At 53.8% G+C, this 21,206-nt stretch overlaps 1 protein-coding gene across 1 annotated transcript in view; it reads left to right on the top strand.

Annotated features, from left to right (window-relative positions):
* TRABD2B (TraB domain containing 2B) overlaps positions 1–21,206 on the top strand; it is a 196,109-nt gene that overhangs the window by 160,014 nt on the left and 14,889 nt on the right. Inside the window, exons 3-4 of the mRNA XM_079777617.1 lie at positions 4,032–4,178; positions 8,553–8,727. Coding sequence (XP_079633743.1) covers positions 4,032–4,178; positions 8,553–8,727 — 322 coding nt within the window. The remainder of the gene's footprint in view (positions 1–4,031; positions 4,179–8,552; positions 8,728–21,206) is intronic.

The raw sequence follows: 21,206 nt of genomic DNA, 5'->3' as shown, positions 1-21,206 counted from the left end.
CCTCAGCAACAGGTCCACTGCCTCCTGTGATCCATCCCCAGCCACCATGCTGCCATCAACACCCTGCACCAGGTGGCCGCAGATCGGATTTCAGGGGTAGTGGCCAGAGCCTGGAGAAGGCCCAGAGGTGGGGTGGTGGGGTCTGACCTCATCTTCAGCCAGCTCATTAGGGGGAGCAGTCTGGACTGCTGCATCCAAGCTCAATCCAGCTCTCCTCACCGCCAGAAATAAATGTGGGAGGAGATGGGTGGAGCTGATCTAACAAGCACAGCTTGGCCCCATTGCCCATGACAGTATTTGGGGAAGATTTTGTGTACCTATTGCATGAGCTTTTCTGTCTGGAACCATGCAGTGACACCATTTGGTGGGAACTTCTGCCATGTGGTCATGGTGTGCCCCAAATGCAGGCAGGGTGCCAACATTCTAGGGGCTAGTCTGGGGGATTGCCAAGCAGCCTTGAACTATGAAGTGACCACAGCAGCTATCAAAGTGCTAAGGAAAGGGTGGGGTATCATGCTGTCTTTCCCAGGTCCCATGCTGAGTATTACAAATATAAAATGCGTAAGGAGCACTTCCTGTCTTCAAGAAGCTCATAGCCAATTGGGAGAGACAGCATTACATTCTAATGTTCATGCTGTAGTGGAGGGAAACACAGAGGGAAGTGTCGCCACAACTGTGCTGTGTGGCGATGGCGGTGAGCGTTTGCTCAGCTATCTGGGCCCAGTTGCAAGTGGACTCTGCTGGGCTTGCTTGCATGTCTGGAATCTGGCTGGCTGTTGGCTGGGTGAGGATGGTCTTGGTGGGACAACTGAAGCAATGTGGCTCTGCCCTCCATGTCTCATCCCCCCGCAGGCTAGCCTGGGTGCCTTTGGGGCAATAGTGGAGGTGCAAGAGGCAGAAGAAGCACATTAGAGCTTTTCAGGCTGCTACTTGAACTAGTTACTAACATCCCAGAATCAGAATGGGAGGGAGCTACTGAGTTCCGGGGACAAGGGCATGGATACAAGGAGACCTTGGGAGTCCCATGGAGGGCTCAGAGAAGTTTAGTGGAGGAGATATCTGAACTGAGCCTGTACGGCCAAGTCTGAATTTGTAAGTGGAGAATGGAGATGGAATGCACAGGAAATAGCATGTACAAGGCACAGAGATGGCTACATAGTTGAGCACTTGAGGACACAAGGGCTGGGTCGGAAACATGGTCATTGACCACAGCAGGGTCCAGGTCACTGCCTTGCATACTCTCTTGAAGAGCTAGGCCTTTATGTGAGGGCAGGAGACACCCAGGAAAGTTTTGAGAAAAAAAGAGGAGACCATCAGATTTGTGTTTTTAAAAGATGACGGTGGCAGAAGAATATGGGCTAGATGGGACAGGAGGGGTCTGTAGGGACAGCATGGGAGTGGCTAGAGCAGTGGACCCAGTGAGAGATGCCTGGGCCTGAATTGGTGTGGATCAAGAGGCTGGGGGGACTATCATCCAACACAGTGTACAAACAGAATAAGCAGGGCCTGAGGACTGACGGGCCAGGTAGCCCAAGACCACCTCCCAATGTTTTGCACAGGACTTGCAACAAGTTTTTCCCTATATTTGTGCTAAATAACTCAATGTCCGGCTCCTCCTATTGGTTGGCCAAGGGAGTCTGGCATACAGTCACTGTGTGAAACTGAGCAAGTCCCTTCCCCTCATGGGCCTCCATTTCCCATCTAAAAGGGGACCTTTAAGATCATGTCTCAGGGCTCTCAGACCTCAGGTGGGCCATGTTCCATTAGACCCCTGGTCCTCAAACACCAGGAGCCATTGGGCTGTGAAGAAGTTCCAGGGAGCATGTTAAAACCCACATCCTGGCTTCACCTTAGATTCCAATTCCAGGGGTGGGAGCTGGGCATCTGATAGTAGCACTCCAAGTGGTCCCGATGCCTGGCAGGTCTGCCTGGGTGGCAGCAGTGTCCCCAGGGCCCAGCATAGAGGCTCTTGAGGAAACATGTGTGAATGTGTCTGACCTGGGGGGCATGGGTCAGCCCTGGGGGCCCAGCTCCTAGGCCTTTCCTGGTATGAGGATGGCTTCTGGAACAGATGGCATTTGGGTTAGGCCTTGACATCTAAGCTTGTTTGGGTCATTTGTTTGTTTGCTTTGTTTGGGGGGTGCTCCCGATTACAAAGTGAGTCTGTGCTCATTCTAGAACATTCCTAAACACAGGAAAAGAAGAGCCCAAAGGAAAACTTACCCATCATTCCAAAACCCAGACACAATTAGGGTTCTCATTTTGTCACATCCTATCTAGTAAAAGAATAATATGCAAATTGACCGTACCTCCACTCCACCCACAACCCACGCCCACCAGCCAATCAGGAGTGAGTATGCAAATTAACCCAACCAAGATGGCTGCGGCCATGAAGAGAGCAGGAGGCTTGGGTTTCCCCAGCAATGGAGGAAACCAAGCTTCAAGCACACCCTGGCCGGCTGTGGACTCCACTCAAGGCTACAAAGTTTCAATTATAGAAGATAAATAAATCCCCCCAAAAAATGGCAGCAGCCACAGAGCTGGAGAGAGCAGGAGGCTTGGGTTGCCCCTGGCAATGGAGGAAGCCAAACTTCCTGGCCTGCCTTGGCCTCCACTCAAGGCTACAAAGTTTCAATTATAGAAGATAAATAAATCCCAACAAAAATGGCTGCAGCCACGGAGAAAACAGGAGGCTTGGGTTTCCCCGGAGATGGAGGAAGCCAAGCTTCCCACCCGCCCTGGCCTGCTCTGGCCTCTGCTCAAAGCTACAAAGTTTCAATTATAGAAGATAAATAAATCCCAGATACCAGGGCCTCCACTTGGGTCGCTGGGGTGTGTGGCCGGCCTGCAAACCACCACAGGCCCCTCGCCCAGGCCACCCCACGCCCCAAGGGAACCCCCACCCTGATCTGGGACACCCTTCAGGGCAAACCAGCCAGCCCTCACCAGTGCACCAGGCCTCTATCCTATCTAATAAAAGAGTAATATGCAAATTGACCATCACTCCAACACACAAGATGGCTGCCCCCATGTGGACACAAGATGGCCGCCACAAGGTGGCCAGCAGGGGAGGGCAGTTGGGAGGGACCAGATCTGCAAGGGAGGACAGTTGTGGGCGATCAGGCCAGCAGGGAAGGGCAGTTGGGGGGGGGGACCCAGGCCTGCAGGGGAGAGCAGTTGGGGGGGACCAGGCCTGCAGGGGAGGGCAGTTAGGGGCAATCAGGCTGGCAGGGGAGCAGTTAAGCATCAATCAGGCTGGCAGGCAGAAGCAGTTAGGGGCAATCAGGAAGGCAGACAGGCGAGCAGTTGGGAGCCAGCAGTCCTGGATTGTGAGAGGGATGTCCGACGGCCCATTTAGGCCCAATCCTACCGGACATCTTTCGAGGGGTCCCAGATTGGAGAGGGGTGCAGGCTGGGCTGAGGGACACACCCTCCCCGTGCACAAATTTCGTGCACTGGGCCTCTAGTCATTAGATAAGATGTTAATACTCAACCCTGGTCAATGTGGCGCAATTGATTGAGCATCGTCACATGCATCGAGAGGTCACCAGTTTGATTCCTGATCAGGGCACATGCCCAGGTTGCGGGCAGCTCAATCTTGGTGGGGGGCATGCAGGAGGTGGCAGATATCTCTCTCTCTCTCTCTCTCTCTCTCTCTCTCTCTCTCTCTCTCCCTCCCTCCCTCCCTCCCTCTCTCCCTTCCTCTCACTTTCTCTTCCCCTCTCTCTAGAATCAATTTTTAAAAACCATTTTTTAAAAAACGATGTTAATATTCTTCACAGGAGTGGGGACGGTGTGGGCAGAGGGCTGGGGACGGGAACAGGCTGCACGTGTTCAGAGGCCGGTGAGTAAGGAGCGGGAAATGTGGAAACGCTCAGACTGCGCCAGCTGGTGCCGGCCCCACACACCTTCTCTGTTTCAGGGCCTGTTGCCCCAAAGTCCAGAGGGAGGACCGCCAGTCCTGGAGGTGTCGGGGACCTCAGCCAGGTCCCTGAGCACAGCGCTTATTTCTCTTTCTTCCCTCTGCCCAGGTGCTGTTTGCCCTGAACCAGACCCTGCTGCAGCACGAGAGTGTGCGGGCTGGGAGCCTGCAGGCGCCCTACACCACGGAGGACCTCATCAAGCACTACAACTGCGGGGATCTCAATGCCGTCATCTTCAACCACGACACGTCACAGGTGAGGCTCCCCTCCTCCAGCCCAGACAGCCCCTGTGTCACTAGTTCCCAAGGGCAGGCCCATGTGAACCCACCTGGCATTTATTAGATGCCTACTGTGTGCCAGACACAATCTTCTCTCCAACCATTGGGATCCTCATTCTACAGATGGGGAAACTGAGGCTCGGAGAGGGGAAGAGACTTGCCCAAGGCCACACCACTCATTATTTGTTGGGTTATCAATTTATGAAGAGCAGTATTTGAGTCTGATGTGTGTAGACCCTAGAAGTTTAGCCTGGAAGAACAGGGCGTCCAGTTCAGCATCTAGTGAAATTAAAGCCCAGGGAGAGAAAGCCCACAGTTACTCAGACTCAGAGCTTGGGCTGGAGTCTAGCCCAGAGCGTTCTGCCTTGTTTTAAAGCCTAGAGGAAAAACCACCCACAGGCTGGGCAGACAGTGGGTGGGACCCCGAGAGGCTAAGCATGGCCCTACCAGGAAGAGGGTGAGAGTTTGCATTGGAGGCACAGACAGGGCCTAGGCTGTGTCCTTCTGCACGTGCACCACCCCACTGGAGCCAGAGCTCCTGAGAGCAAGGGTGTGGTGCTCATCTCTCGGTCCCAGTGCCAGCACAGGGCCTGGCACAAGCGTGCATCAGTGAGCAACTGGTGCATGAACGAATGTAGTAAGACACACGTTGTGCATGGTTTGGTGTAGAGAAGGAAGGAGAAAGGATCCAGAGACCTGGCCACAGGAGACTCAGATTCTGAGAGCTCTGACTATCGTGGTGAAGGAGGCAGGAGAGAACTCCGACACCACAAGGCTCATAGGCATTCCACCAGTCATTCGCTTTGTGACAGAACCCTGCCCTGGGTCCTCCATTAGGGAGAAGCTGGTGAGCCCTGAGCAGACAGAGCTGTGTTGCAGAGGCGACCTGGTCACCACTTGAGATGTCTAGGCCATGGTGTGGCCTAGCTGGGGGAAGGGGCATGCAGGACAGAGCCTCGCCAGGCTGTGGCTGACACTAAGCTGAGGGAGCAGGGAATGGCGTGGCCTTCAGAGATGGCAAGCTCAGATTTCCTGTGATCTGTCTCTGGCGGATGAGCTGCCTATGTCATTTTAGGGATTAAGTAAGATCAGTTTTGGAAAATGCATAGCACAGAAGAAGTCACAACTAAATGTCAGCTTCATACGATTAACCTGGGGCATGGAGCTGTGATGGCAGAGGCCACAGTAAGGGTGGCTTAGGGCAGGGGCAGAGACAGAGATGACAAAGAGATGGCCTTCGGAGCCGTCAGAGAACCAGGAAGGCCTCCTCTGCTTCCTGACCAAGAGTGTGCATGTGCGGAAAAGTGAATCTCCATTCATTCCTTAGGAAGCTAAAGAACATTTAAAAAGGACAATAATCAGAAAGTTGAACGTCAAAGCTGCAAAGGAGTTGGGTGAGGCACCCAAGTTCCCTGGGCTGCCCAGTGGCTGCCAACATTCTCTGCCTATTTCATGCTGATGGGCCTTTGCTCAATGCCAAGGGTGGGTCCTGTGGGTCCTGGGTTTGAGCCTGGGTGGGGATGAGAGCAAATTAATGATGTCATTAGACTTTTTGGCAGCCTTAAATCTTCTGTGACAAATGTAAGTGCAGGACACACGATAAGATTTTAAAGAGGACACGTCAGGTCCCCAGGGCCCTAGAGTGATGGGTCTGAGATGGGGTGGTGAGAAGATGGGCTAGGGCTGTGGGTGTGACCTCAGTGTGGGCTCCCCTGACCCACGACCAGGACTGGGTCAGGTCTTGACAGTTGAGCGCTGCCTTCATGCATCAGAGGCCCCAATGGCCTCATCCCTTTTCTTCACCCCATTCATCCAACAGACACCTTCTGAGAACTCCCACTGGTCCAACCCTGTATTGAACTAGGAGGCCATAGAGCATCCTCAGACTGGCTCTTCTGCCATGGATGGAGCTTGTAGCCCAGTGGGGAGTCAGACTTGCCCATGAGAACACTGTGGGATCTGTGTCTGAGAGGGTGCCGAGGGGTTGGGGAACCACAGGAGGCACCTCACAGAGTGAACATGTCTTGGTTTTTTCCAGGACATTCCAGGTTCATGGTTAGGGCAGACTTCCCCACGCCTGGTAGTTATTCTGACTCTTAATTATATATGAGCTCTCACTCTCAAAAGTGTCTGAGTATGGACAATAAAAATATTACCCTCATGTTACCAATTTCTAAACCGAGTCTCAGAGAGGCCAAGTCACTTGCTAGTTATAGAGCCACCCAGCTGGAAAGTGGCAGAAGAGGGATCCAGCCCAAGTTGTCCTGGCTGTCTGACTTCCGGACCCATATTCATATCACCATAACTCTACTGCCTCTCAGCTCATTCAACCATCCATTCATTCACTGTATGAACAAATATTTGTGTGTTGGTACAACAGTGTCTTACATTCTTTCCCATATTCAAGGAATGAAGAGAAGCCTGAGAGGGCCATGCTTCCAGAAATAACCCCTCTGGGTCCCAGCTCTCTGTATTCCCCTCCAGGGGAAGCCTGCAGGGTTGCCTTTCTTATGGCTGCAGCAAATCTAAGTGTGGCCTGTGCTGTCCGGGCTGCCAATCATCCCTTCCACAGTAGGGGATGTAGTAAGAACTCCATTTCTTCATTTATCCATTTGCCCAAAAGCCCGTGGGCACCAGCCTATCAGACACTGGCATGGCTGCTACCTACAATTCTATAGGAGACACCAACCATAGCACTGTCCTGCTCAGCCTAGAACAACAAGCCAGGCCTTTCTGGCAAAGCAGCCCCTCCCCTCTCACCCTGAGGAGCACACTGGTCCTTGGCCAGCAGATATCAGAGACAGATGTTCGGCCTTCTCTAAGTCCCTTGGGGCTCAGCCTCCGTTGACGCCTTCATTTTCCTCAGAAAGAGTGTTGACAACTCGTCAGTGGCTCTAGAAGCCATGTGGCCGGGCCACATGATTCTTCTGGGGGCTAAAACCTGCAGGAAATTAGTCTTCTGGTGCCAGACTCTCCATCTAGCTAGTCCATCAGTCAGCTGGGCCTCGTGGCCTGTGCTTTAGGCCTGGATTGGTGAAGACAGAGAAATGGAAGAAGAGACACCAGGAGGAAGACATGCCGTGAGCAACAGCGTGGACGTTGACAGGTTTGGGGAAAGAGAAGGTCTGTTCTCTTTCCTCCATGGCCATGGCTTCCTCTAAGTCACATCAACATGTTGCAGGCCACGGTGCAGGACATCTGAACCCGCCACCCAAATGGAAAGACAACATGCCGGGAAGGGAAGAATGCAGAAGGCCATGTGGTCAGGAAGGACAACACAGCTCTATGTTCAAAGTTCCAGAACCCTCTTCTGGATGCCTCTTCTGTTCTAGGCATTGATAAAGGCTCTTCCCCTGAACTCAAGTTGCTCTCTGCCTAGTTCAAGAGCATGTCAGTGATGCTGGCCCCAGGTCACGTGGCTGGGTGTGGACAGTGGGCCCAGAGCTGAGAAATCGGTATAGTTCCAGGCCAGGTTGCTAAACAAGCCACCACTATGGAAGGAAGCCGTGTCTTGGAATTGAAGTTTCTAAGAAGGATGGAGGAGTTTGGTTATGTCCCAGGAAGTGGTGCAGCTGGGGATGGAGAGACAGTGGTGGCAACAAGGCTCAGGCATTGGGAAAACCCAAGTTAGGACCTCTGCTCTCATCTCTGCAGGATGGAGTGGGCTGAATGTGGCTCATGAGAGCAGCCATCATCTCATGTAACCACCCCAAAAAATATTGTCAGCCCCATCTTACAACTGAGGAAACTGAGGCTCAGGAAAGTTAAGTAACTTGTCCAAAGTCACACAGTGTCAGAACAGGGCCTGAAACCCATACCCTATGGCCTTTCTGCTACACCATGCAGCTCAGCTGACCATCCACACCTGCTTGCTGAACAAAATTTCCCGGATGTGCCAGTGCCAGACTGCCGAAGGGAGGGCAGTGAAGCAGCTGAGCTCTGGCCACCTCCTGGGACCTCAACGCCTGGAAGCTGAGGTTCACCGAGGCAGAGACACGGAAGGGTACACGTGGGAGGGCAGCAGTCTGGGCTCTCTTCCTGGCTCAGCCTCTTCACTAACTGTGTGTCTTTGCACATGTCTCTGGACCTTTCCATTCTTGCTTTCTTCACTTATAAAACTGGAATAACCACACTCATCTCAAAGGGTTTGGAACTGATGAAAAACATACAGCCCACTGGGGGGACATAAGAAAGGTAAGTTGCTCGCCCACCTAGGCTGTGTGTGTGTGTGTCTCTGTGTGTGTGTCTGTGTGTGTGTGTGTGTGTGTGTGTGTGTGTGTGTGTGTGTGTGTGTTTGAAGCCCACCTTGCTCCAGAAAGAACTGAAGGCAGCCTCTGTCTTACCTTTACAGCTGCCCAACTTTATCAACACCACGCTCCCGCCACACGAGCAGGTGACAGCCCAGGAGATCGACAGCTACTTCCGCCAGGAGCTCATCTACAAGCGGAACGAGCGCATGGGGAAGAGGGTCATGGCGCTTCTTCAGGAGAACGAAGACAAGATCTGTTTCTTTGCCTTCGGAGCAGGTTTGGACCGGAGTGGGGAAGGGATTATTTGCGGAATTCCTAAGGGCTGGGAGATTTGCTAAACCCTTTCCTGACCTCTGCTTCATAAAGGGAAAAGCTGAGGCCCACAATGGGGCAGGGAAAGCTACAACGTGCTCAGCAGACCTGGGACCCAACGTGCTTCTCATGCTTCTAGTCAAGAGTTTTTTCATTATAGTCCCCGTGGGCAAAGGGGGTGGCTCCGGCCAAGGCCAGGACAGCTTCTGTGGCCCCTTCATGTCCCAGGAGGCTATGTTGGGAGCCCAGAACTGAGCCTGCTCCCACTACCCAGCCCAGCCTTGGACCCCCGCCCCCCCCGCCTCCTCCAGCAGAGCCAGGGCCATGTGACCCAGCGGGCGGAGGTGGGCTCTGATATGCCCCAGACCTGCCTCCAGATCTCAGCCCCAACCCCATCCAGGCTGCATGACCTCTGGGTGGTAATTTCTCAGAGGCTCAAGTCCTCCTCTATGAGTTATAGCAATAACTATTCGATGAATTGAAAATATCTATCTTGGAGAAGAGTTGTAGAAATCAGTGACAACATTTAAATAGCCTGCCATATAGTAAGAACTCACAATGGCGGCTACCATTATCATGGTCATTATCATGATCATCATCATGATAATTACGACAAGGTTTATTATCCCAATGTGGACCATGAACTTGATGCTTCTCCCGGGGGCTCTGGCCTCTTTGTACAAAGTGAAGTCCCAATGTCTAGATGCAGGGCTTGCTCAGCGTCTCTCCCTGTTCCTTCCCCCCATCCCTCTTCTTCTCCAAATTCTTTCTCCCTGTCTCTGTGCTGGCACTGCTGATGACAGTGATGTCCATGTTGGGACCAGGATATTGCATTTGCCTCCTTTAGTAGTCAGCTTTTGCTCCAGAGCTACAACAAACATGTATTTTTTCATGTTACCACCGTTTGGGTTGATGAAGTTCACCTCCTGTTTCATGAGAATTAAGCAAGAGGCCTGGTGAGCACTCACAGCCACTGCCCTCTCACCCCTCCCTTCACTGGACCGTTTCCCACACAGGGTCTGCCTGGGTCAGGCTGAGTTAGACCAAGTCGAGCAGTCGGTCTAACCTGGAAGGATCCTGATTACGCTATGGGACATGTCCACTGTTTGAGGTCTGCCTTCCCCCTGCCTCCTGCTCCTGCCATTCAACCCCATATACTTGAAGGGCAAGAGCTAGGGCTCATCTGTCTGTGCCTGTGTTCCCTCCTCTGCAGCCCTGAGCACATGGATGAGGAGAGGCACATGGATGGCCTCAGACACACAGGGCCTCTGGGGCAGCCTCTTTAAGGCCATGAACTCTGGGTGCCTCTGTGGTTCCGTCTCGGGCCTTCCCATATCATTGGGTCCTGGGGACCTAAGTCAGTCTGACCCTTGTTATCCATCCTCTGCCCCATCCTCAAAGAAGGCACAGGGCCCCCAAGGCTGCGGAAGGAAGGGAGGGAGGGTCTATGCCACTGGAGATATGCCTAGCCACCCCCCACATGTGTGTCTGCTCAAGCATAGGTCTCCCAGAACCAGTTTCACTGGGTGTCCCAGGAAATAGCTTGGGAAACAGAAACATAATTATAAGACACCCACCCAACGCTAGCCCAGCCTTGCCAGGTGTCTGAGCAGGGCCCCTGCTGTGGTTCTGCCACAGGCTCGCCTCAGAAGCCAGTGAAGGCCTTGAAGGCTCCAGGCTCTGGTGCACTGGGGAGGGGCCACGCAAGCTAAGAAAGGCGGTGGGTAGTGGCACTGGAGCCTGGCCCTCCCACCCAGTGCCTATCTCTCCCCCACTCCCCACACCCGCCCAGTGCCTATCCAGACCTTTCCAGTGCTGACGGCAGACTGGCCCCTCCTCTGAGCTGCTCCACAGGGGAAGTTGGGGCAAAGGGTCAGGGCTTTGGAGTCAGGATGCCTGGGTGTAAAGTGTGGCTCTACTACCGTCCCCTAAGTGAGCCTGGGAAAGCCATCTCACCTCCAAAGGCCTCAGCCTCTCCTTTGTAAAATGGGGATAATACGCCCGTCTCATCCGATTATGTTGGATACACTCATTTTAGATCACCAGGCTAAAACTCTGTGCCAAGGTGGAGGGATTCTTATAATAAAGCCCCTACTGTGTGTCAGCCATCAGTCTATCCTCTTGGATTACATTGCCTTTGATCTTCACAGTAACACCACAAGATGGGTTTTAATACACACATTTTCCAGATGAAAACCAAGGCCCGGAAAGGGTGAGTGTCTTCCACAAGGCCGTGCAGGCAGACCTCTGGGTCCTGGCCTCTTGGGTACAGGTCCTGGCCATTTCTCCTGTGCAGGTGCCCTTGCCTGGATACTTCCAGAAATGCTGACCATTTTGTGGGGAGGTTGTCTTTTTAGCTGGTGCACCTCACAAAAGAATACTCTCCTCATGTCTGCAATGTTTCTATTTGGCCTTTTCTGGAGGCCAGCAGAAGAATCCTTCAGCAGGTTCAGGGGTGGTTGGGGGGCAGACATGTGCAAACTCGGAGCAGGCCTGGGTGACGTCTGGGGGCCTGGATGGAAGCCCTGCCTCTCGGGGAGGTAGCTGTGACGAGTGTACAAATCACTGTTCTGGAAGGAACCAAGCCACTGCTGTGGAGGAGTGAGCCAGCCCGGGGGAGGGGAGGTCAGATTCCCGACTGCCAGGATCCTGCAGAGGGACAAGCTGACCCTGAAGGGCCCCCGAAGATCTTAGGTGGGTTTTTGGATTTCCTCTGATCTTCAAATAACTGAGAAAAATAAGTACAAGTTGGGGAATTTTTTATTAGCTAAGTTTATGCAATTTGCTTGCTTATCTTTTAGTCTGAAATGATCTTTTTTTCTACTGTGTTTGAAGTTTAACTATTCTTTTGAAAAAATAATGGTGATATAAGACAAATGGGGCTTTTCAAGTCCTTACTTGGCAAAATAAAAAGTTGGTAACTGTATTATTCCACCCACCTTCTCTACAGATAGGAGAGAAGTGAGCATATTTAACACACGCTGGAAAGACTAGAGTTAGAGGGAGGGTAGTACAGGAGAGAGAGTGGGAACAAATTACTGGCCCAGGGCTCTGAGGAGGCAGGAGGTGAGTGACCAGAGCTCAGACAGAGGGTGTGGCCTTCGGCAGAGGAGGACATCCTCCCCCTGTAATCAAAGGGAAGGAGAGAGCAGGCCAGCAGGCTAGAAGGCAAGAGAGGTCTCAACTGATTGCTTCTCATAAGAGCTCCACTCTGTAAAGTAAAATGTGAAGTAATCTGCAGAGAAAAGTCAGGAAGATGGGAGATTCTTGGTGTGAAGAGAAGAGAACATTTGCCACAAATTCAAGAGAGACTGGCCACAAGAACTGACATGGACCAGAAGTAAAATAGATTTCATAGCATGGGCCAACTGTGATTGATTGGTAGTGGCTACCTGGAGTGGGTGGATGTAAAGATTGATAACACACATCAGAGCTCAGCAGAGAAGAGGCCCTGATTGATTAGTGATGCCTGCTGTGGATCAGAATTAGGACACATGCCTGTCACATACCTGCTCTGTCTGCCAAGAACACAGATGATGCTGGCAATGAGGACCCGTGAACCTGCAGTAATCTCAAGACACAGCTTGTAAGCTTTCCTACAGCAACACTGAACAGCTGGGGTGCAAATAAGGATGCTGCCCTCCAGGCCACTTCCTGAATTTATCCTAGTACCCCCTGCTCAGTGAGCCTCCCACTGTATATGAACTACTCCAGGGCAGGCACACACCTCCTCAGAATTGCCAACACCTAGGAATGTTCTATAAAGACATCTAGGACCAAATCACCCAAAATCGAGTTCATTCCATTCAGTCACAGGGCATCTCCTACATCCCAAGCCTCAGGGAGTGGGGGCAGGGGTGGCTCAGTCCCAGGCAATAGACAAAAATGGCAATTTTGTCCCTAGCTCCAGGGAACTGGGCTTTCTCAGGACGTGTTTACTTGTGCAACCATCCTGCAGCCTGGAACAGAATGAGTAATGTCAGAACTGGCAGAGCTGGGCTGGAGACTTAGCCAGACTCAAGGGAGACCTCATTCATGTCGAACTCTGAGAGCCAGAGGTTACCACAGGTTATCACACATCCTGTAACCCTCATGTGCTAAAATCTGAAAGTAATTCTAACTTCTGACATGGCAAAGTCCTTTGAACCAAGCATCCTATTGTTTTAGGATCATGTGGTTCTCATATCCCATCGTCTATCATCATAGCATTCTAACGTTCTGGCCTAGTTTGCTTCAATCCCTCTTGGATTCCTTTGGAGGAGTATGGAGCTAAGAGCCTTCCAAGACCTGGAACTTCCTTCATGTCGGCCTACTGGCACCTGCCCCCACAGGAAGCAGAGGTCCTGGCAGAAAGCAGGATAATAGGCAGGCCGTGTGAGCTCAAGAGACAGAGGGGCTCTAGCTGCTACCCCAAGCACCCCCACAGCCAGCACGCCCAGTCTCCAGGCTGACACCAGACAGGGTGAGGGCTAGCATCCCTTCTAGCCCCAACATTCAGCAATTCCACACATACCTGACAGAGGTTTGAGTGAAAGGAGGCAGAGTGAGTGAGAGAAGGCTTCCCCTGGAGGAGGTGAGACCACTTGAAGTTTCCTGGATGCAGGTCCAGCTACTTCTGAGTTCTTTCATCATCCCATAGTCCTCAGGACAAGACTCGCACCCACTTCCTTCCCCCCTTGCTCTTTACTCCATGGCCTCAGGAACAGAAGGAAGCCCTTCAGAGCTCATGATTGGATATAGAAGAGCAGTCATGGCCCATGTAGGGTCTTTTCAACCTTAGAAACAAATGGACAGCACACACCAGCTGCTTTCTCCCCTCTCAGGCAAACATCCCTGGCCAGCCATGCTCCCCATGCTGGAGTGCAGGGCCACAGTGTCTGGAAGTATCTCAGAATTTCTGCATGCTTCACAGGACCCTGTGCCCCACCACGTGCACATCTGGCAGATGGCACACCTACTCTGGGCTGCAGCCCTTGTCCAGAGTCACTGTTCCCGTGCAGGGCATCCAACCAGCCAGAGGAACATCCCATCTGCTAGTTTGTCCCTAACAGGAGCCAGCCCTGGCCTCTGGAACAGGGGAGAGTCTAGAAGAACAGAGGTCCTCATTCCAGGCTTGAGCTCCAAGGCTGTGTCATCGGTGAGCAGGATGGGTGAAATGCCAGCCTTAGGTCCAGCGCTCTATCTAGCCAGTGTGGGCAAGGCAGGAGGGAAGAGCATGTCCTAGATTGAGAGCATGGGCTTCAGAGCCAGGCTCTGAGTTGGAAACCCAGCACTTAGAGGAAGCAGCCTGGGCGGCCCGGCTTCTCTGGGCTGCAGATTTCCCCTCTGCGACACGAGCCCGGGAGTCATGGGCTGGTGCTGGTGCAGCTCAGAGCCTGGGCAGCACCATCCCTCGGTGAACGTGAGCTCTGTGTTGTTATTATTTCAGGGTCCTGGCCCCTCTGAGCCCACGTTCCTCCAAAGACAGGACCCACACAGGAGAAAGCAGGGCCATCCCAGGGAGGAGCAGAAGGGCTCTCTGACCTGTGAGGACTCAGCTGGGAGACTTACAGGGAAACCCCACTGGTCTCAGTTCCAAGTGACAGTGAGGCTCAGGCGCGGGTAGGCCCCATCCCTGTCCACATCGTTGGCCGACAGGGAGCTCTCCTGGAGTCCTGGGTGCTGTGATTCTAGAAAGGGAGCCTCTGGCTCTTGTAGGGTGTTACCATGCCTGAGGTGAGCCCTAGACTGGGCACTGTCCCCTGCAGGTCACATGCCTGACTTGTGGGAGGTCCCAGTAAAGGCTCCTGGAGAAAGGAGAAAGGAGAAAGCAGTGCTGTCTCCAGCCCGCAGAGTGAGTCAAAACCCCCAGGGCCTGTGTCCTCACCTCTAAACCCAATGCTGATTGAAGGAGTATCTGGTCCAAAGGAAATGGGTATTTCAGAGGAACCAAGAGTGTTGGCTTGGAGGGCGAACTTGGGGGGAGGGGCATACTTTTAAGAGGAAGTGCACAATTAGGACAGGTCCTGAAGGGAACCCCCAATCTAGGGTGTCAAAAGCCCAGAAGCAGCTCCAGCCCCAAGAGGGAGCCTGCCTTGTGCCCTTTTTTAAAGAAATATGTTTTCATTTATTTCAGAGAGAGGAAGGGAGAGAGAGAAACACTGATGTGAGAGGGCAACATTGATTGACTGCCTCTGGCACGTCCCCTACTGGGGATCAAGCCTGCAACCCAGGCATGTGCCCTGATAGGGAATCAACTCTGTGACCTCCTGGTGCATGGGACAACGCTCAACCAACTGAGCTACCCTGGTTGGGCAAGGAGTGCCTTAGATGGACACAATCTGTGTGAGCACAGGCAAACCCTGCTCTGCCCTTTCTGCCTAAGTGACCCTGAGACAGTCTGCTGGCCTCAGTGGGACTGTTGTGAGCTCAGTGAGAAAACGAATCAAAGTGTTGGGTACAATCTAAGTGCTGGGAAAACGGTAGGGGGTTGCTTTCTCAGTACCCATCTTTGCATCATTAAGGACAGATCTGCACTGCCAGCTGAAGTCTCAGGGCTCTTCCATTTGTGACACCCTGACTTCTAACAGTCCCCAGCGAGGATCAAACAGTAAAGGGGGCAGAATTGGGTGCCACCCAGCCAGCCCCAGCTCCCTGTAGGGTGTTTGAATCCCCTCTGCACCGGCCTGACAAGCACTCATTGACTCTCTGCTTGCACACCCCCAGAGACGGGGCACTCACTCCCTGCAGAGCTGGACAGTTGCCTGGGGGAAGTGTTCTTTGGAACCAGCTAAAACCTACCTCCTTAGTTTACCCTGCCTCGATTCAGAATGCCACCACTCAGACCTCCTGCCCCAACCCTTGTCATTATTACCCACCTCCTCTTTCACGTTCTGCTCTAACAACCCAGAACCACTGTTGGTGGCCAGCGCACTCCACGCGCTTTTCCGTTTGTGCCCATGCATGTGCAATGCCCAGTGTCGGGAAGGCCTTTCCTTCTTTCCTTCCATTGACTCACCTGTGGTCCCTCCTCACTGATCTCCTAGTCTGGGTCCCGCCCCTTTCTCTTCAGCCACATAGAGTCCCTCCCTCCTTGCATGGCTCATGCTACCTGTCTCCTCTCCACCCTGTGATCGCCTCGGAGTGGGGACATGTGTCTCAGGCCCTGGCACAAGACTGGGTGCAGGAGGTGTCCTTTCGGTCCAAGCCCACACCCTGCCCTGGGCTGGCCCAGAGAAGGAGCAAGGAAGCTCTGCTAGATGAGAAGCCCCCAGGGGGCCCCCCGTTGCCCGTCCTTCCCCTGGTCCCTCCATTCAGCCCTCCTGTCACACTTCCTCACGAAAACAAACACCCCTGTCGCTTGACATCCGGCTGCTGCTCCTGGCAGCTAGATTAGCATTTGAAAGTTTCCCTTGCATTAATTTCAGACGGAACATAAATATGGGCTCGGGATCCCTCTTCCAGGAGGAGAAAACTGGAAACCCAGTGGACTCACGGGAGAGAAAACATGTGTGCTGGCCGAGGGGAGCCCGTGTTACTTTGGAGCTTTTGTGGGAACATCTGGTCCTCCCCTCCACCCGGCCCCCCAACAACTGTCTTGAAATTACCCTGTTAATTGGCAGGTTGTTCTTGCTGAGCGCTCACACACTTTCCCTCCGATCTGGTGAACCTTGGAAGGTACACATGTTTCTGACAATTTCCTGCCCCCAACACATGAACTCAGGATCCTTTGCAGCCGCCACGTACTTCAGAATAGTGTGCAGGGATGTGCGGTGAGTGAGGACATACATCGCTGCGCCTCTTACCAGCTGTGTGACCTGGGCGAGTGCTGTCCCCTCAGAAACTGGGGGACCTCGAAGGCTGCCATGAGGATGGAATGAAACAATGTTGGAAACGCCTCGTGTACCCGGGGGGCTCACTAAGTAGTAGTTTGTGTTCAGGTCATCCGATGATGAAATCATAGAGGTGGGAGGACCTCTGGACCATTTGGGGAAATGGAGGCACATAGCAGACAATGAAGCTGCCCAAGGTCACACAACCAGATGGCCTTTGAGCCAGGTTTTCTGCCCTAACCCAGCAATAGGATTCTTCTGTCTGTCCCACCTGGCCTTTCTGTGCTGGAGGGTAAATTGGGGCTGGTGGGCGGTGCCCAGCCTGTGCTCACTGAGCCTTGTGCTCTGGCACAGGCCTGCTTGGGCCCGGGGGAAAGAGGAGCCCTTTTCTCTGCACTAAAACATGGTGGGACTGTGCCCGCTCAGAGCAGGACACCTTCCCGTTTGTATCTGAATGCCCTGTACGTGCAGTCTGGCTTGCAGAGTCAGTGAGGCGACACCAAAGCAGCCCCACATTCTCCAGACCTTTACTCTTCCCCCAGGCCTTTGCTCCTTGCATCTCTCTCCGAATCCCATCCTGGGAGTCCTGGCTACCCGGGCCCCTCCTCCAGGAAGCCATCCTGATGTCCTCAGTGGGTTAGTCTCTCCTCCACCGGGCTCCTTGTTTCCATTTCGGGGTTCCCTCTCTCCTCTCTCCTCTTTCAGCCTTTCTCTCTGTCTCTGTCTCTTTGTATCTCACTTCCCCATCCTTGCCTCTTTCTATCTTTTACTCTCTGTCTGGGTGTCTCTCCTTTGCCTTCTCTCCCACCATTGTCTGTGTCGCTGTCTGTCTCTCATTGCCTGGGCCTGGGCCCCCCTCTCCTCCTCGCCACTGTCTTTCTCCGCCTGGAGCTCCTGGTGTCCCTGTGAGCATCTCTGTCCCCTCCCTGCCTCTCTGTGTGTCTCCCTCACTGTCTGTGGCTCTGTGGGCCCCATCCCCCACTGTCCTCCTTCTCTTCCGTCCTTTCCTCATCCACGTGGCCTCCGCAGATGAAATGGAACGTGCCTTCCTGCAGAGAGCTGGCCAGAGCACAGCTGTCAGTGCTGGCAGGAGCTGCTGAGCGGTGGCCAGGAGACCCGGGAGCTGGGCAAGCCATGCAGGCTAACCCCCAACACCGGGGCCCCTTTGGAAACTGTCCACACCTTCCCGCAGGTTCCAGGGTGGGTGTGGCACCGGTCTCAGGACTTCCGGTCTTGGAGGCAAGCCTAGGCCCTGTCTGCCAGCCCTTGGGGACAACATGCACTGGGCCAGGGGCAGGTTCAGGAGCCAAGCTCTTGGGATTGGTGGAATCTGCATGAACAACACCAAAGGGCCGGCCCAGGCTACAAGCAGAGGGGAGGGGATCATGAGCTCAGGCCTCCTGGGGATTGGATGAGATCATGGAAAGGATATGGAGTAGCAGTTTTTGTCACTCATTCATTCAACAATCATGAAGCCGCCACTGTGAGCCAGACTTAGGCTCAGCCCTGGGTCAAAGATGAATCAGGTATGTCCCCTGTCCTTTCACAGTCTCCCATCCAGCAGCTTGTTGGGAACATGCTCTGACAGAGGCAGCTCTGGGTATGGGAAGAGCATCCCAGCTGCAGCGAGGATGGTGGCCTGGCAGGGACAAGGGCAGATGGTGTGGGCAGTGATTTCAGTCCAGCATGGTTAGGCGGTAAAATCGGGGGGATTCTGATGACTGAACGGATGGGGATGAGGAGGAAGAGAAAGGAGTCAAGACAGGGCCCATCTGATTGTGTTGGCTCTGGGGGATGTTAGGTGCAGATTCCAGCAGGCCATTGGACAGATGGGTCTGAGCAGGGGCTGCAGTTCCAGAGGTCAGCACTGCATAGTAACTGACACCATATGGTGGATGATTTGTCCACAAACTGTGCGTAGCGTGAAAAGAAAAGAGGGCCATGGACAGAGTTCCCAGGGTCCCCATATTTATAGGGCAGGAGAAAGAGGACCCCCTTTCTCCAATAGGACAAACAGGGAGCAGTGAGAGGAGTGTGGTTCAGGGCAGAACGGAGTTGTGTGATCCTGTGAAACCAAGTCCTAAAGAATGGGATGGGACTGGGGTGGTGGGTGTGAATGGCTTGCATGTGTGGTCCTGGGGCACAGCCTGCATGGAAAGGGCACCTCCTGGAGCTGTGCAAGGAGCAGCCTCATGCCCAGCCAGCGTGGCTCAGTGGTTGAGTGTCGACCTATGATCCAGGAGGTCAGGGTTCGATTCCAGGTCAGGGCACATGCCAGGGTTGTGGGCTCAATCCCCAGTGCTGAGCATGCAAAAAAGAGCTGACCAATGATTCTCTCTCATCATTGATGTTTCTCTCTCTCCCTCTCCCTTCCTCTCTGAAATCAATAAAAATATTATTATTTTTTTTTTTTTAAAAAAGGAGCAGCCTCGTGCAGGGGAGGGACAAGAGGGAGGAGGTGAGGGTGAAGGTTGGCATACAGAAGGAGTGGATGGCAATTTGAAAACATCCTTTCTGATTGCTTCCAACTTCTTCAAGTATCTAAAGTCTTCTATTTGGGGTCTTATGCTGCACAATTAGGGCCTGAAATGGCTGCGGTGGAGGGAATAGATGGGGCACCGACTGGACACTGAAAAGTTACCGGAAATGCCCCGAGTCCGGTGGGCATCCTGTAAGGCCTGGCCCCTGCTGGTGCCCCTGCGCCAGCCCCAGGGATGCTGCGTTAGGAGCAGCCGCAAGGCCCTCAGTGAAGACTCACTGCTGCCCCTGTGCAGCCCGAGGCGGCTGTTTTCCCTGGCGGCGCTGAAATCCTCTGGGTGGACCACTGTTGGGCTTAGAAGCCTGGTCTTTAAACTGGTCTCCATGGAGGCAGGGAAGGGATTGGCTTTTCTGCCAAGTGTGGATTCCAAGAGCTGCTAGCAAGGAGTTCCTGCAACCGATGCCCTGGAGGCTGCACGCCCCGTCCCCCTTCCCGCCCAGTCCTGCTCTGGGACAAGCAAGAGTGGGGATGAGCCTGTGGCCTCAGCCAGGGGCCAGCCCAGCCCATCCATTGGACGTGCGCGCTGGGCTCTTCAGAAGGGCGTTCCCTCCTCTGCCTCATTAGGGCTTTAGAGCTGCCCAGGTGGCCAGAGGGAGCTGTGGCCAGAGGGAGATGTGCCTATGTGACACTCAGGAAGACAGGCTGGGCTCAGAGAAGCCACTTGCTCAGGATTAGAGTGGAGACTCACATCCTTGGCAGGAACCTGGGTCTTCTGTCCTCAACAGCACTGGGTCAGGACCGGAGCCTGGGAGGGCCTGTCGTACCTGCTTTGTCAGAGTGTCTTCTGCAGCTGGCTTCCCAGAAGCCTCACTTACCTCCTTGTCTGTGCACGTGCCATTCCCCCTACCTGGGCAGCCATTCTTCGGTGCCACCCCACTCCCATCCTCACCTAGCTAACTCTTATCCCATCCTTCAGCCAGCAATGCCACTCCAGGAAGTCTGCCCTGATCCCAGGTTGGATCACATGCCTCCTGTGAGCTTCCTTCAGCATAGTGTTGGTGCCTGGATCAAAAGAGCCTCATTCTTGAGACTGTGGGTGCCTGCAACAGGCCCTACCTGTGCACATGTCCAGCACTAGGTACGCTCTCACTCCACGTTTGTCAGCTGGATAGATGGAGAAAGGGAGGCAGAAAGGGAACGAGGGAGGGAGGGAGGACACATTTTCCTAAAGGTCTCTGGAGTCAAAGCCTTCTTCACGGAATCTGAGAGCTAGGGGAGGCCATGGGTATCATGCAGCCCACTCCCTTGTACATGGAGAGAAAGGAGGCATGCCAGCCTCATGGGTTTGCTCAAGGTCTCAGGGTGAGTGTAGGGGATCCCGGCCCAGTGATCTTGGGCAGTGATCCAGAGGTGGCTTTCAGGGACTGTGGCGGGCTGGCAAGAGAGACTGCTGGGTGGGGAAATTGCTGGCGAGTGTAGGGCCAGCTGGTGAAGGACTACGGGCTCACCCTCTACTCCAGCCACAGGGCAGCCCCAGCCTGGCTTCCTCTGTGCTGGAGTCTCTCCTTTCCCCCGCAGCCCGTCCACCCTCTGTGCTCAGCCCTCCCTGGGGCTGTCAACATGCTGACCTCCCAGCTTCCCACCTGTCACCACCCGTCACAGGCAATTACCGTAACCATGCAGGGATTTCCCCCAGGTTCCGGGATGAATGGTGAGCAGAAGGGAGCTGCCTGTGGGCACATAGGTGGGGGCGCCAGGGGCCACCACCACTCTGCCCATACTGACCAGGTTGAGGAGACTGAAGCCCAGGGAGCAAGAGGGGCTCAACAGGGTGCAAACTTCCAGCAGCCACTGTCTCCACAGTCCCTCGGTCTCCCGAGAGTCCTCTCTAACCTTCCTAACTGGAACCTCACTGTGTTCTCAGACCTCAGGCCTGCGTCCCACTGAAGGAGGGTGGTACCTGTTCAGCTGGGCTGCGGGTTATGGGATTTAGACCTGTATTCTCAGTGTCTAGCACAGGCTGGCTTCAGAGAAGAGCCTCATAAATGTACCCCCCACCAATGGAGTGCTGTAGGCTGTCCCTACCTGCACATTCCAGGCTGGGTCAGCTTCATGGTATGAGGCACAGCGATGCCATGGGACACACTGAGCCT

The sequence above is a fragment of the Cnephaeus nilssonii genome, assembly GCF_951640355.1.
Source record: "Cnephaeus nilssonii genome assembly, chromosome: 7".
In the NCBI taxonomy this organism is placed as follows: Eukaryota; Metazoa; Chordata; class Mammalia; order Chiroptera; family Vespertilionidae; genus Cnephaeus; species Cnephaeus nilssonii.
Note: the sequence above shows the minus strand (reverse complement) of the source record. Positions and strands in the feature narration are given on the sequence as shown.